Source organism: Corvus kubaryi, unplaced genomic scaffold (assembly GCF_017639235.1).
Source record: "Corvus kubaryi isolate FWS band 111438036 unplaced genomic scaffold, C.kubaryi_AGA036_p1.0 71, whole genome shotgun sequence".
Classification (NCBI taxonomy): domain Eukaryota; kingdom Metazoa; phylum Chordata; class Aves; order Passeriformes; family Corvidae; genus Corvus; species Corvus kubaryi.
This window is the reverse complement of record NW_024582059.1, coordinates 19,363,605-19,378,861: the sequence shown is the minus strand read 5'-3', so window position 1 is coordinate 19,378,861 and position 15,257 is coordinate 19,363,605. Positions and strand designations below refer to the sequence as shown.

At 42.9% G+C, this 15,257-nt stretch overlaps 1 protein-coding gene across 4 annotated transcripts in view; it reads left to right on the top strand.

Annotated features, from left to right (window-relative positions):
• The first annotated feature begins 4,794 nt into the window (after positions 1–4,794).
• Positions 4,795–15,257, top strand: part of LRBA (LPS responsive beige-like anchor protein) — a 375,341-nt gene continuing 364,878 nt past the window's right edge. For all 4 annotated transcript variants that reach the window (XM_042049819.1, XM_042049817.1, XM_042049818.1 and 1 more), the window contains exons 1-2: positions 4,795–5,037; positions 5,370–5,840. In XM_042049819.1, the coding sequence (XP_041905753.1) occupies positions 5,622–5,840 (219 nt within the window). In that variant the 5' untranslated portion in view covers positions 4,795–5,037; positions 5,370–5,621. The remainder of the gene's footprint in view (positions 5,038–5,369; positions 5,841–15,257) is intronic.

Below are 15,257 nucleotides of genomic sequence, written 5' to 3'. Positions count from 1 at the left end.
TCTAGTCAAGGATTTTAAAAGAAGCTCTAAATCACAGAATCAGAGAATCACTCAGGTTGGAAAAAACCCTTTAAGATCATGGAGTCCAACCATTAACCCAGCACTGCCAAGTCCAGCACTAAACCACGTCCCCAAGCCCCACATCCACATGTCTTCTAAATACCTCCAGGGATGGTGACTCCACTACTTCCCTGGGCCTCTTCCAATGCTTGATAAACCTTTGGTCCTAATATCCACTCTAAACCTCCCAGGCACAACTTGAGGCCATTTCTTCTCATCCAGTGCTCAAGATTAAGAAGCATACAGTCATAAAAAGTTATAAAATTATGTATCATTTCTCTTCCCTCATTTTGCTTAAAGGCAGAGTATTTCATTGCTAAAATGTACTTAGTTTACAACTTTTTTGACATTGATAGGTGTCATGAAGCCTCCCCAGACCCCAACAAAACTGAGCAACAATTAAGTTGCACTGTGAAAGCAGAAGAAAGTTATGAGTTATTGCAGACTCCTGCTTTCTTATTCTATAAGAACTAAATGGGAGCTTTTACTTAAAAGATCTGATCCATGAGCACTGTTCAGATTTATCTGCAGCAATTTAAAGGGTAATGACTCCAGCTGCTAAAAATTACTCTTACAGCAGATGCAATGGAGCTGGCAGTGGGTCTGTTCCTCAGCTGCTGTACTTCACTCCCCCACCAAGTATTAATGCTCATTGAAAAGACCTCCAGGGCTTCTCTGCCCCAGCTCCCTCAGGCTCTTCTCCTACACCAGATGCTTGAGTCTCTTCATCATCTCTGGGGCCTGCTCCAGGACCTGCTCCAGGACCTGCTCCAGTGTGCCCATGTGCCCTTTGTACTGGGGAGCCCAGAATGGGACACAGCATCCCCAGGAGAGTCTGATCAGTGCTGAACAGAGGATTCAGAAGATTTGAATTAAACTTCTAAACCAGCACCCATGGTAATACTTTAAAGGTTATTTAAAGAGAAAGTATAATTTTTCTTAAAATGGAGTTTAGAGACTTTACTAGTATTTTCTGTAATATCTTATGGAGTTCATTCCAAAGCTGGGGTTTAAGTTCATTTTTAATCCATGCTTGCTGATCTTTCTTTTGGGTTGTAAGGTTTACAGAAAACTTCTGTAATTTTTTATTCCCTTAGCTCAACACTTCCAGTTTGCTTGTGGGAGGCAGAACCAGCATTAGGCTTGTAACCACACCTGGAAAGCTCAGGACAACAGGGTTTACTTCCAATTCTCAGCTATCTTCTAAATAACTTTTATCTAATCTAATCTAGTCTGTTTCTCCAGGTCTTTGGTGACGGGTTTTTGGCATGGTTGGTTGAACGTAAACCCAGCCCAAATGGAGATCAACAGGTCAGCTGAAGAATTTAACACTGATTTTACCTGGTTGAAAAATCAAATTAAAACATTTGTCTATGGAACTCTAAACTGGCAGTCGGCTGAACTTTACTGGCCTTGACTAATGCGCATACCCCACTGCCTTTAACAATCAAGGCCAGTCAGGGAGTATTTATTTATCTATAAGGAAATACAGGAAGATCTGACAGGATTCAATGTGACAATGCTGCTTTCCCTGGCAAGCTGGATTTGCTGGCTATTGGAGTATGCAGTTTAGATGAAAACATCTGAAATCCATTAAGCTGGATTTTTTGCAATTATTTTATTTTATTTATTTTGTTTCTAGTGTGATGTTTAAGAAGAAAGCAGAAAAATATTAACAACAAATGTTACACTCTCTTTGGATAACAGGAGAGGCCACAAACAGAACTTGTACTCCAAGTCACTAGGTATGTAAAAAATTCCAAACATTATTTAATTTCTGCTTTTGCCTGGTGGCGAATAGCCTAATGGAAACCTTAAAAGGCCGACCATGGAGGCAGGGAATACTTAAAAGCAGGCAGATAAAACTGATGTCTTTGTGTACTTAGCCAGCTTAAAGGCTCAAATAAAAATTGTATCTTCCTTACAAGAGGGAAGGTAATACTTCAGCAAACTACAGGTGACTCAGAAAGACAGGGAAGATCAAGCAGTAGATGTGAGGAATCCAAAACATGCATGAGAAATGCTGGCAGCAGCAAACTAAGATTAAAATTTCAAAATTACACAGCATTGTGTAGCCACAGATCACTGTAGCTTCGTAGAGACTGACTGTGTCAACATTACAGTTCTAAACATTGCTCATTCTGAGGAAGAAATGTTGCTCAAATTAGAGATTACCATCTCTCCCTAATAATGTATATGTATGTATGTAACTAAGGAAAATGAGAAAAGAAAGGAAAAAAAGAAGCTTAGTCTTTTCTTAGGACTTGGAAATTCAAAGAGGAGAGCAGCTATGAGATGTTCTAGCCTTGACATGCACTCTATAGATAAAAGTAACAATGTGAGAAAATTACGTAGGAAGGGAATGGAACAAGCATTATAATGGAATGTGTCTTGTCTTGAGTGCCTCGTATTTTTTGCCCCAAAATCATGGGAAATTTGATACCCATACACACTAAGTATGGCATTCTCAAATCAGGCCACAGGCAAGTTAAAATTTTGTATGATGTTGATATGAATAATAATAATAGAGTTAGTATAATAGTTAATATTAAATAATTGCAATCATATTTGATGTGCTTATAAGGAACATTGCAGATCACTTCAGAAAAGCATTTTCCAGAAAAACTGTGGTTTGAGTTTGTTTCTACCTTTTTCTGTGCCTGTAAACACAGTCAGGGAAGGGTACATGCAAACAGTTCCATCCCAAATGTGGTGCAGTATCAAGTGTAAGGAGAAATTCTTATTTCCCATACAAATGCCAGTTACCCTCATTGGAAATTCTTTAATGCTAGATTTCAAAATACAGAAATTTTTACCAATTTAAAGATTCATTCCCTTTCCCTCCACTGAATTACATAAACGACTGCTTTTTATATCACAGAGGATGTGAAGTGTTAAAATGTATGTATGCTTATATTTGGTTTCTATTCTGTTTGTCTGCAGGTTATGCTCACATTCCTGAGATGATCCTTCCTTTGGAAATCTTTGATACTGCCATGTTGGCTGTGATACTTTGTTAATAAAACTCGAACACTTGTCTGTGTGTTAAACAGCTGGTACAAGACCCTGCAGCCTTTAGAAGCGTGTCTAATCCTTATTAACACAGGCAGTCTCCTTGAAAATGCACAGCGGAAGACTCCTTGAAAGAAGAGTTTGGAGGAGCAGACCCTCCCACTTCTTTATTAACAGATACTCAGATTAATATCAAATAGATTCATTTAAAAGGTCAAACAAAAGAGATAGGGTAGGATTGATGCCTTTTTTGTAGCTCACATCACCCTAAGAGGGAGCACAAAAAGGGCAGCAGTTCTCGTGCTTTACCAGAGTTGTACGTGGAGGTTCCGCCACCCAGCCCGGGGCTCGGCGGGGGCTCCGGGGAGCCGCCGAAGCTTTGGCACTGCCGCCCATTCGGGGCGACCTTTAAGGGCTGAGGAGCGGCTGTGACACCGGCTCTGAGAAACAGAAACAACCGGCGCCGCCCTCACAGGCTTTTCATCTGAAGGAAGAGAGCGAGTTTTCCTTCCCTCATCCTGCTCCCTTTTTTTCCTCAGCTCGTCACATCTGGGTGGTGTCTCTAATGACCCACATTCGCGCCCCCTGCGCTCTGCAGGGGGCAGCGCCTGCAGCAGCAGCAGGAGGAGGAAGAACGACAGCGCGCCCGCCCATGCTGGAGGTTTGGCTGTGGAAGCGGCTCACCCGCGTCCCCGGGATCGTTCTGGCGGTGGCAGGACCTGGAGCTGGAGCATCCAAACATTGTCTTGCCCCGCACAGCCGCGGTTTTCTTCCGGGATGGGTCCGTGAATGCAGAGCGCCCGGCTGGGGGCCCGCTGTTTGCATTGGGTGTCTTTGATAATTAAAAAAAAAAAAAAAAAAGAAAAAAAAGAGACCAAATCAAAACCATTCTCCAAACCCACCCCTCCCAAAAGAAAAAGAAAATTGCCTCAGGAAGGGCAGGCTTCAGTTATTGAACAGTTCCAGAACTCGGCCCTAGTGAGGCCACGTCTGGAGTGCCATCTCCAGTTCTGGGCTCCTCGGTGCAAGACAGACAAGGAGCTACTGGAGGGGGTCCAGCGAAGGGACACAAAGGTGATGAGGGTCTGGATCACCTCTCTTATGAGGAGAGACTGTGGGAGCTGGGCCTGTTCCGTCTGGAGAAGACTGAAGGGGATCTCATTAATGCACATAAATATCACAAACGTGGGTGCCCAGAGGATGGTGCCAGACTCTCTTTGGCAGTGCTCAGTGACAGGATGAGGAGCAATGGCCATAAGCTAAAACACAAGAAGTTCCACCTCAACAAGAGGAAGAACTTTACACTGAGGGTGGCAGAGCCCTGGAACAGCTGCCCAGGGAGATCATGGACTGTCCCTCTCTGGAGACATTCCAACCCCACCTGGACATGTTCCTGTGTCACCTGCTCCAGGTGACCCTGCCTTGGTAGGGGTGTTGGATCAGATGATCTCCAGCGGCCCCTTCCCTACCAATTCTGTGATTCTGTGAACACTGCAATAGTCTGGGACAAGTTGTTGCGCGCAGCCTCAGGACCGGCCGGGCCCACGCGGGCGCTGCATCCCCAGAGGTGAGCAGCGTTCCCGGGGAGGCGCGGGGATGAGGGGGACGAGAGGGATGAGGGAGGGCGCGGTTTCCTCTCACCTGCGCTCACCTGCCCTCACCTGGGCGTGCGCAGCCCGCGGCTCCCGCCCCACGCCGCGGCCCCGCCCGCGCCAGCCCCGCGCAGGCGCTCCGGGGGCTCCGCGCTGTCATGGCGGCAGCGAGGGGCAGCGCCGGCAGGAAGGAGATGGGGCGGACCGGGACCGTGCTGTGAGGCGGTGGCGGCGGCGGCTGGAACTTGAGGCGCCTTTGGGCGGGCGGAGCGGCGGCCGGCGCAGCGCAGCTCAGCCCGCAGCCGGGGAGCGCAGCCGCCTCCCGGCCCCGGAGCCGCGCGTCGGGCAGCCCGCGCCCCCTCCGCAGCCCGCGGTGAGTGCGAACTTGGCGGGGCGCTGCACCTGCCTGCGGCCGTGCCCGAGCGCAGCGGGGCCGCGGCGGGCGGCAGCCGGGCGGGAAGGAGGAGCGTGTTCCCTCTAGGTTAAAAAAAAAAAAAAAAATTAAAAAAAAAAAAAAGAAAAAAACAGATTAAACCCCTGAGGCGGGGGCTCGGAGCGCGGCAGGTTCGGGAGCACTTCCGCGGGGAGAGGCGTGAGAGCTCCCGGGGCGGCTCCCGCCGGGCGCGGGGCAGGGGCCGGGACGTGCGGGCTGTGAGCAGAGCCTGACGGAGCGCGGGCTGAAACACACCTCGGGTTGTCCTTCAGGGCTGCAAATACCTGCCCGAGGGCAGCGCTGTGACAGACGCCTCCTGCCGAGGAGAGAGAGCCGCGACCCTGAGGGCGCGTCCTCCCCCCCTGCCTGACACCCTCCCCCGCCGGACGCCGCTTTCCTTGGGAGCCGGAGACGAGGGGAAGGAAGCAGAGGGCTGCCGCTCATCTTCCCGGCTGGCTAGGTCTTCCCGGAGCAGCGAGCGTGTGGAGCTGGCGCTAGAAGCCGTAGCCTGCGGTGAACTGGCCATGGCGAGTGAAGGCAAACAAGTTGTTCAGCCAACAGGTGATGATGGAGGAGGAGGAGCGGGAAAAGAAGGAAATGCTGCCGAAGGGGGAAGTGTGCTGCAGCCTTTGAATCCAGGAGTCCCTATCCGAGGCATCAAGATGAAATTCGCTGTGCTGACAGGACTGGTGGAAGTTGGTGAAGTGTCCAACAGAGACATAGTTGACACTGTGTTTAATCTGGTAAGTTGATTGCCTGAATGAGGGGAAAGAGCAGCACGGGTGTGCAGAAGAATCTGCAGGTTTTTGATGTTATTTTTCTGTTAATAATTTTTTACGTGATTACGCTTATACACTGGATTTCAACCATGTTCTTTTCACTTACCACAAAAGCTGGAAAAAAAGCATATGAGCCTCTTTATATACACACTTACACTTGAAACAACTCTAAGCATCCTTCTCCTTTGTTTTCCTCAGAGAAATTGTTGCTTTATTTAGAACTGAGAAGCGTATTGTTATGTTTAAACATTTAACAGGTGTACTCAACAAGAAAGTTAAATGTTTATTTAGTAACTCAAACTGTCATCAAAACACACGTTGTTTTAAGGCAAAACAGTTTTTCCTGTGAAGATGTTTACATCCCTTTTTGCTTCCCGTTGGTTTTGGAAGTAGGTAGAACTTTCATGTTCTGTGTGCAGGGGGTGAGGGTGTCAGGGAACAGTTCATTGAAACATGTTACATAGTCTGCTTTTTGGGAAGAGTAGAATATGGTTTCAGTGTCCTTTTTTAATTTATGAATTAGGGACTCAGCTGGTATTTTTTGAATGCTGTGTGGATGTAACTAATATTTCATAACAGATCTCACTAAACATTGAGGATACAACTTTTCCTTGTTGAAGCTACAAACATAATATATACCATTGAACTTCTTGGGCCAATTGCTTTGAATTGCATTATTTGAAGCAATTAGACTAGTTAGTAATGTTTTCTTTATGCAGGAGACCAAACATTAGGAGAAAAACTCTCAAGTTGACAAAGGTACTCTACTATTACTAGAGGTCTTAAAACATCTCTAAAAACAATTATCGTCCCTCCTTCTTCCTTTGAGTGAGCTCTGACTCTAAAACAATGTGGTTTCTGACAGACCAGGAAGTGAGAGCATTTAATAATATAAAGCTCAGTAACAAGGAAAGTTGAGGCAGAAGTCATACTGGTTTTTATGGTGTTTGCATTTCAGTTATTTCATTATTTGTACTCTTTGCTACGTGCAGGTTTTAATGGTCACTAAGTATTTGTGTGCAATGTCTGTTTCATGTCTTTTGGTGTTACCTTCTTGGGTTATGATAAACATTTATTTATTTTGGAATATTTTCATATTAACAGTGTAGTGCCCTAGATTGTTTGGTGAAAGTCTCAATATAGAGGAATGGCAGTAGTGACAAAAATAAAGTGCAGATCAGAGGTTTCATGGATGCTCCAAGTATGAGGAAGTGATTTAAGTTACTTGGAGTCCACTTGACAATTGTCCTGGACAAAACCCAGTGCTCACATATACGGACATGAGGTTCAAAAAGAAATTCTGGTGAATAGTTTAGAGTTTAGGATGCTTGTGTGGGGGGAAATTGTTCATGAGTGTGTTAAATTTTACTCTGTTTCTAGTGTGGTCTTTTGGGTGATGTTCTGGAGGTGTATTTTATGACAGCAGTGGAAGGAGATTCAGCAGAATAACCAAAAATGTAAAGGCTCCTTGATTCCTGTTCTGTTCCATTTTGGACAAGAGAGGATCAAAAACTTGAGTGTGATTCAGAGTATCCTTGATTTTAGATTTAAGAGTTCTGGAGAACTTAACCTGTGACCTGCATTTTCCTGGATCTTCATTTCCCAGATAGACAGGGGAGAGTTTCTGGCCTTGGAAATTTTTGAAACTGTGTTCTCACTTTTTCTGCAAGTTAAACAGCATCCCTGACCTCTCTGATAAGACACCTCTACCATTTCAGCACACCTGCCTATGTGTGGGAGGCTAAAGGTCATGCTTGTGCCCCATGTTATTTTATCAGCTGATGGGTGTCATGACGCAACCAACAGTTTGGTAGTAAGGACACTTTGCCTGGATATGTGAGAGCAAAATCCAAATTTTGGGGCAATATCAAAAATAGTAGGCCTCTTGATTTCCCTGAGTCCCAGGAAAACATCAGCTAGCTGGCAAATCAGCTATTTTGGAAGATGTCTCAAGGTCAAGTGGTTTTGTTAAAACTGATATGTATGAAAAATTCAAACCAGCCAACAAACTCGTAGTTTTTGTTATAGAAAGCCATTATTTTCTACTTTTTTTTTTTTTAATAGAACCTCTGAAGCTGACTTTTTGATGTAGCTTTTTGGGATATGAGGGATATGAAGTCTCCCTACAAAGCAATGCTCATTCCTCTGTCATGGAGTTTCTGCCTCTGTTCATTTGTTACCTATGACTATTTTGTCAATTAATACCTCTGAAATCATGCTGACCAAAACTTAAGGCATGTCAAGTACTGGTTAGCAATGGTGTACTTACTTTTCTCTGTGTGGGTGTACAAAAAATCTGTAACTTTTATCTGAAAAGGTGACTCCCAGCTCTGGCTTTTCTGGTAGTTTGTTTCCCAGTCGTTTTCGGAGCGTGTTTCCTCGGGTGTGTGCAGGTCGAGCTGGGGGTATGACAATCATGCTGTGATCTGTTGTTGCTGAATGGGGTTGAGCCCAACGTATCCCCTCCTGTTTGGTTTCGTTCTGTGTGGTGACTCATAGCTGCAGTACCTCAGGGATGGGAGCAGAGATCTGCTAGCCTGCTTCTTGTGCTTCGGAAAGAGGACACCTGTGCTGTCTTGGGCATTTTTGATCATTAAACTGAGGCATCTTTAGACCAGAGTGCAAGGAGGGCTGGGCAAATCTGGGTAGAAAGGTGGTTTAGCATATTTATTCTTTATGGCATAACCACCCTCAAATGTGAAGAGATTATTTTTTAAACAGGGATTTTAGGTGTCCTAATTTTCATTTCTTGGGAAAACATGTTGCTCTTAGTTATGCCTTTCCAACTTGCTCTAGGATATGTAGAATTTCTTTTTTTGTGATGGAGAGTCAAGAGAAGCCCAAAGTGCTGTCTTGATGTTTCTCATCTTTAAGAGATGGTCACATTCTATATGTGAAAGACTCAGGAGGTCAAAAACCTGAAGTGCACAGTAATTGACCTGCCGCTTACTAAAGAAATTTAAGCCTCTCTAGTTCTGATTACTTGAGCAAATAAGTTGTTCACTTCAGCAGTGTTCCATCTTGGAGTGCCACCTCTAACGTTTTCTCTGTCCAGCAGTGTAACAAAGTGCTTAGTGAGCTCACTTCTAGCATCAAAACTCTACTACTCTCATTTTATTGTCTTTGGAAATTCTACTCCTAGAAGTACACAAGTTGATCTGCTTTGTTTTGGTCAGTTTTCTCAATGAACAGTTTTCCAGCCCACATTGAATATGGCTTTGTGTATTTCAGCACCTATTAAAAGTGAAGAGGGAAAGAAGGACTTTCAAGAAGCTGATTATTCTGTGAAAAACTTTGAAAGCACGTTCTTGTTCAAGTATTAGTCTGTTCTGTTACTTTTTTTGACAGACTAAGCCAAATTATGGATATCTATTCCTCATGCATTGTGAATTTTATTTTTAATTGACTTCTGGCAGCAGTAACTCCTTGAATTTCCTTTGTATACAAATCAGGTCAATTCCTGTTCATTACCTCATATTTGCCCCCCTTAGTTTATTAAAATAAAAAACCCTTCTGGTTGGAGAAGATGATAGAGTGGAAGAATAAATTACTTACAGTGGGATCTATTACTAACTTAAAATAGCTCTAAAGCCAGTTTGTTTTAAAAAGCTTTAGTGCTTCTAACTGTTTTATTGAATATGGTAGAGATTGTTACTTGATTTGGTTCAAGTTTTTCCTCTCAGTCTGTGTTACAAAGACTTTTTTTTTTCATATGTTCTGTCTCTTTGGTGAAGAGAATGTGCTGTTACTTCTGATTCTGTTCATGGATTAGGAGGTCCTCACCAAGAGTGACAAAATGCAAATGAGACAGAAATGCAAGTTTTTATCACCTTTGGAGGAAAAATAATGGGATGTGAGGAGCAGAAGCTAAAATTGCTTTGTAAATTTAATTTGTCAGCTCTTCCACTTCTGCCAGACTTTATTAAAACCACAAATGAAAAAATCAACCTAACTTAAAAAATTTTTACAGATTACTTTCCTGCTGATACAACAGGTTTCTAATTTGTATGGTTTTGGTGCACTAATGCAACTAGAACACTGTAACTCATAATGATTTTTATGAAGTCTGAATTCTCCTTTTTTCATCTCTGGTCACAGACTTACTTTGCATATATCATGTTGTAGAAAACTCCCAAAACTATTGCTGATAGAATTAAATGTATTGTAGTAGTAAAACTCCACCATAAATGTCTTTATAGCAATGTATTCCTTTCATTGCATTACTGCATGTTTTCAGAGACTTTATTTTCTACATGAACTTACCAATGCTGGTGACAGGTGAGAGTAACCAAGTAGCTTCTAGAATATCACTGAATATTGTGTATTTCTTAATAGATGCAGTCTTCCTTAGTAGCTTCCCAGTAAGTACACCTCTGGCTACAGTTACCCTAGTTCAGTCACTTCTGTCCACTTACAGTACAGATGATAGGGTAAGTCTGTGGCTTTAGCTGGGTCAGGCTTGTAGGGGTTTTTTAAAAAAAATCATAGTAAAGTGAACAGTCAGCTGTCCTAGTGGTCATGCATGGTTTTTACTTATTGAAGTGATGCATATTGGGTTTTTTCAGGTGTTGATGCAACTTGGGCACTTTGTATTTAGTGGAAATACCCCACCCTAGGTAGTAGGTGCAGGAATTTAGGCAAATTTTGTGGTTGGATGAGAAAGGTATGGAATGTAGTGAGGTGGTAATGGCAGTCTTTAATTAGGTATGCTAACAATTTAAAAGAAAATTGTCTAGGCTCTGAAGAGCTGATTTGTACTTTGGCTGTGGTATTTACTCACTTCTATAACTGCAGCTTAAAACACACTGTAAGACAACAAAATATTGAGGACAAAATCATAAAGACCACACAGGAGAGTGTTCAGTTTTACTTACTCTTCCTTTAACTTGCCAAATTTTTATTTGTGTCCAATCTGAATTTTCAAGTGTTTGTGAAAGCCTGTGAACGTGCTCTGGGTTTTCCAGCAGTGTTGGCATCCTGTACTGACATTAGTGGGCTCTGTACAAACATAAAGCTAAAAAAGCAAGGCTGAACTGGGCATTTGCATATATCATGTCTTAATAATGCAGTATTTGTTAGACAATTTTTAATCAGCAGTCTGTTCTACGAGGAAGCCTGTTCAAAATGTGTTCACAGCATGGCTTAGAAGTCCCCTGTAGATGGAAATGCATCAGTTCAATGACAGATTTTTCTAGGTGGTGTCTGGTAACAAAGAAGAGGGAGTCAGGTTTCTATTGCAGTTGCTTTGCTGTCTCTGGGTAGTGTTTTGTGCTGCTTCTGCGAGTCAATACTGGGCTGGGTGGACCACGGGCCTGACCCAGTAGTGCAGAGAGCGCAGCAACCTAGGGGCCATATGGACTGGCTCAGGAAAAGCATCTGCGGATTAGGGAATAGAATGAAATTAGTCAAAAGCATCAGGGAAGCAGGTGGATGGCATGTCAAGGTTGTCACAAAAGCTGGACATTGCAGAGTGATACAAAAATGGATAATTATAAATGCATGTTGAATCAGCATGCTTTGGTTCAGTCCTCCAATAACCTCTTTGAAGATGAGTGTGAGTGAAGAGAAGGCTTTTGAAGTTGCTGTATTGGCTGAAGACTGGAGATTGAGGAAAATCAAAGATGAAGTATTTGCTCAATTATATTCTGAGGTAGTGTTGTCTTGGTACAGTGTTCAGTACTCAACAGCTAGTCAGGTGTACATTCAGATGCTGAAGTTTGCTGAGAAGTCCCAGTCTTCTGAAAATCATCAAGCGTGATGGTTTTTTTTTTGACATGTTTGAAGTCTGATGAAAGATAAAAATGAGCTTTGTCTGTGGTTTCCTTCATTATCTGTATATTTGTTTTACCGCCTCTTGGTGAACCTGTGCTCATTCTGAGCTGTCTCTCACTTGACATGGTGCTCTGACCTTTTAGTTTTTGCTAGATAAGTTGGCAGCTTAAAGCACTGATAGCTTCTGTCTTCATGCAGTCATCAAGTTCTTTATGAGCCTTAAGGAGGAAGCTTTAATCCATTGCACAGATGAAATAAGATCTGCAGTTTAGTCACTGGAATGTGAAATAGCTTCTTGCTACCTTTGGTGTTTCTGGTTTTTTCTGTCTTCTTTAAAAGTCTATTCTGTCAAATTCAGTCTTGCATGCATTAAATTTATGCATATCTTTTTAAAGAACTTCTATTTATTTTAAATGGGTCAATCTGGCAGAAAGTTTTTGTTCATAATCACTAATTACAGTTAGCTAACTTTCTGCTGTTCAAGTGTCTTCCCCAGCCCCCGGAGGCCTTGCTGGCCTCTTCACAATGTTTTGCATAATGGTTTTTGGTATTAGCTTGACCTAATTACTAGTGTCCTAATTTAGACTACATTTCTGCTTTAACTAATTCTAGATTTTTCTGGTGGACTTGATACCAGGCTAGAGCATATTACTGCCTGTCCTAAAGCTCGTTTGGCCATTTTTATTTGACTCTGGGAAACCCTCAGGCTTTGTCTGTGAGCTCTGGCCACTTGCCAGGAGTCTGAGGGCTGCCATGAATATGCGTAAAGCAGGATACTATTGCCACCTGCTTTTTGAATGGTCTGTGTGGCCAGTGGAGACCACAGTTTCCAGCATGCAGTGCTCTGTGCTTAGAGCAGATAGCAATCGAGATGCATCCTTGCACAACTGCTGTAATCAAATTCACCAAATGACGATACTGCAGGAGTTGCAATAGTACCTCTCCCCAGGACACTGGAGGCTTTGTGCTGACATTGGGAGCCCAGAATAATTTGTGAAGAGCTTGTGTTGCCACAGTGCTTTAGATTCCAGAGCTTCACAAATAGGCATAAGTGGTTTCTAAATAGAAACTAATTTGTGGAGAAGAAAAATCTAATGCCTTCTGTTGCACTGGATTCCCCTAGTAGTAACTGGGGAGCTGGGAGCAGCTATGTCCCAGGCATGATTTTCTTGTTAATAGCTGCCTTGAGAAGATATTTAAATGAGAATTGCTAGTGGGAATAGGATGTGCTCTGTTGCCTCCTGTAAATGCTCCAGGAGTTTGAGCTGAAAGTCTCTTTATTGCAGCCTGCAAATGAATAGTTTTGTTGATGTTTTTGTATTCTACATATATCTAGGAAAAAAATTACATATGCATTAATGCAGAAAATTCAGATCATATTTTGTGTGACTGAAAAGCTGGAATTGAATTGTTTAGGCAAAAACCTCTTCTCCTTTGTTGATGCAACTGAAGAAATCAATACTTGAAGAGCTACTGGATTATATTTCCTTTGCAATTGGAAATCAAAACAAGAGTAACTGTGTAGGACTCATCTGTTCTGTGAAAGTGTGTTGTGTGTGTCAGCATCTCCCCTTTTGCCATCAGCAGTCATTCTCTAAGGTGTGGACAGAAATTACAGAGACAAATTCACTAAATGGAGTCTATTCTATTTGCCCCACTTAGATACTCCAAATTTCTAGGTTTGTTCTGGACTAGCCCTGAAAAACAGTAACTGTAAGAATGCATAGGGTGACCTGTAGCTTATTTATTCTCTCCTTGGGAATTCTAAAGACAAGAGGCACCAGGAAGCAGCAGGTAAGATGGTGACTGCAGCAGGAGGGCAATTTCTGTAATAAAAGACCAGCAAGAAGAGAAACAGTAGCATCTTGCAGTGAACTGGGAAATATGTGTTTATGGAGTCCAGGATGCTGAATGTTTGCTTGATAAACGCCTCACAAAGTGGTTTTGTTATCAAACTCTGTATGTTTAGGTGGGAATTGTACTGGCTGCTTTCCCAAATGTGATTAGGATGAGGGCAGGTGGGGAGTGAGGTAAACCCTGTTGCTGTAGAACCGCTGAATAAAGGCTTTGCAAGTCCTGCAAGTTTTAAGTTTTAGTAGTCTGTTATTAGAGAAGCTTTTAAGTTGTGTTGTTTGCACTTCTTGGGATTAAAACAGTGTTCCTAAGGACAGTTGTTTTTTGCATGATTATTAATGATTGAGGTGGGTGTTGGAATCAGTCGGTGCGTAAGAAAACCAACCAACCCTCCCCCCGCCAAAAAAAACCCCCAAAACCCCAAACAACCCATCACAAAACCAAACCCAAAATGTTTTCTACGTGGAATCATAGACTTAAGTTACAAAATATGGCCAGTGATACAGAAGTAGAATTGCTGATGAGCCTTAAAACAATACAACTGAGGGGAGGATAGGAACCAAATGACTAATGTTGTGAATGGTGCATGACTGTTAAATAAACAAATGGAAACTATCAGTCCAGTCAGCATCTGCCTCCTGCTAATGTTTTTGTGGAAACTAAGCATGTGATTTGTCTCTAGTTGTGGTTGTGAACTTGATTGAAAAGAACTTGCAAGCTTTTTTTTTTCTCCCTGTATAGTGGGAGCTTACTTATACTGTAGGATTTGGTTCCAGTGTATAATTTAGGTGCCCTAGTGCCTGGCTTTTAGGTATCTGATATGGAGTATAAAACTGAGTAACTGTGAATGTGTTTTTTAGAATGTATTTTGAACCATCAAACATGAGAAGGGGAGATGTGCATGTTTAATATATTGCTGCTGTTATAGAATGGGAGAGCACCTGAGATGCTGGGAATGGATATTTCAATTGGGATTGCTAAAGGTTCTCTGTCCGAGTTGTGATCTACACCTTCTGAAGCTATGATGTTCTTAATACTTCGAATTTCCTTGATTTAAACAGGGTAGCAGTGGTGCCCAACTCAACAGTAAAGTGCTATGAAAAGAGTTCTCAGGATCAGAAACTGTACCAGTGGTTTTCCATCTTTATATAAATCAGTGAATGTTTATGGGGAAATTACTGCCTTGTTTCCTTGCCCATTTCTTCCTTAAAAGTAAGGTCCCAGTCTTGTGCCATGCTAGATTATCTCCTGCCTAACCTCACACCAGGACACTGCTTTGTCCTTTCTGTGCCCCCTTGCCTCCTCTTCCATGACCTGGCACCTGCTGCCTTCATCCTTGGCTGCAGAAGTGAGTCGTGAGCATTCGCTGGGAATCTGTGAATGCCCCTGTGTGCTGCAGTTGTTGTGGCTCAGCTGATTGGCGGGAGCATTGCCTTGAGGAGATGTTTATTCCATGACTCATCTGAGACCTGAAGTGCTGAAGACTTGTGCCCTTCTTGTGTACTGCTTTTCTAGTGGAATATATGTGGCTCTTTGGGGGTTTTGCTGGTTTAGTAAAGTCTCACCTCTGCGGGAAGTGAAAACCACTCTGATTTCTCTCCTTAGTAAGAGGAGATTCAAACTGCCATTTGTCAGGAAATTGTCATTTGCAGAGTGAGGGTGCCTGTGAGTGACTTCTACAGGAACACTTGTAACACCTCTTCTGCAAAGACCAGGCTCATACACAGCAAAAATGCTGGATTCTTGAGTATGAGG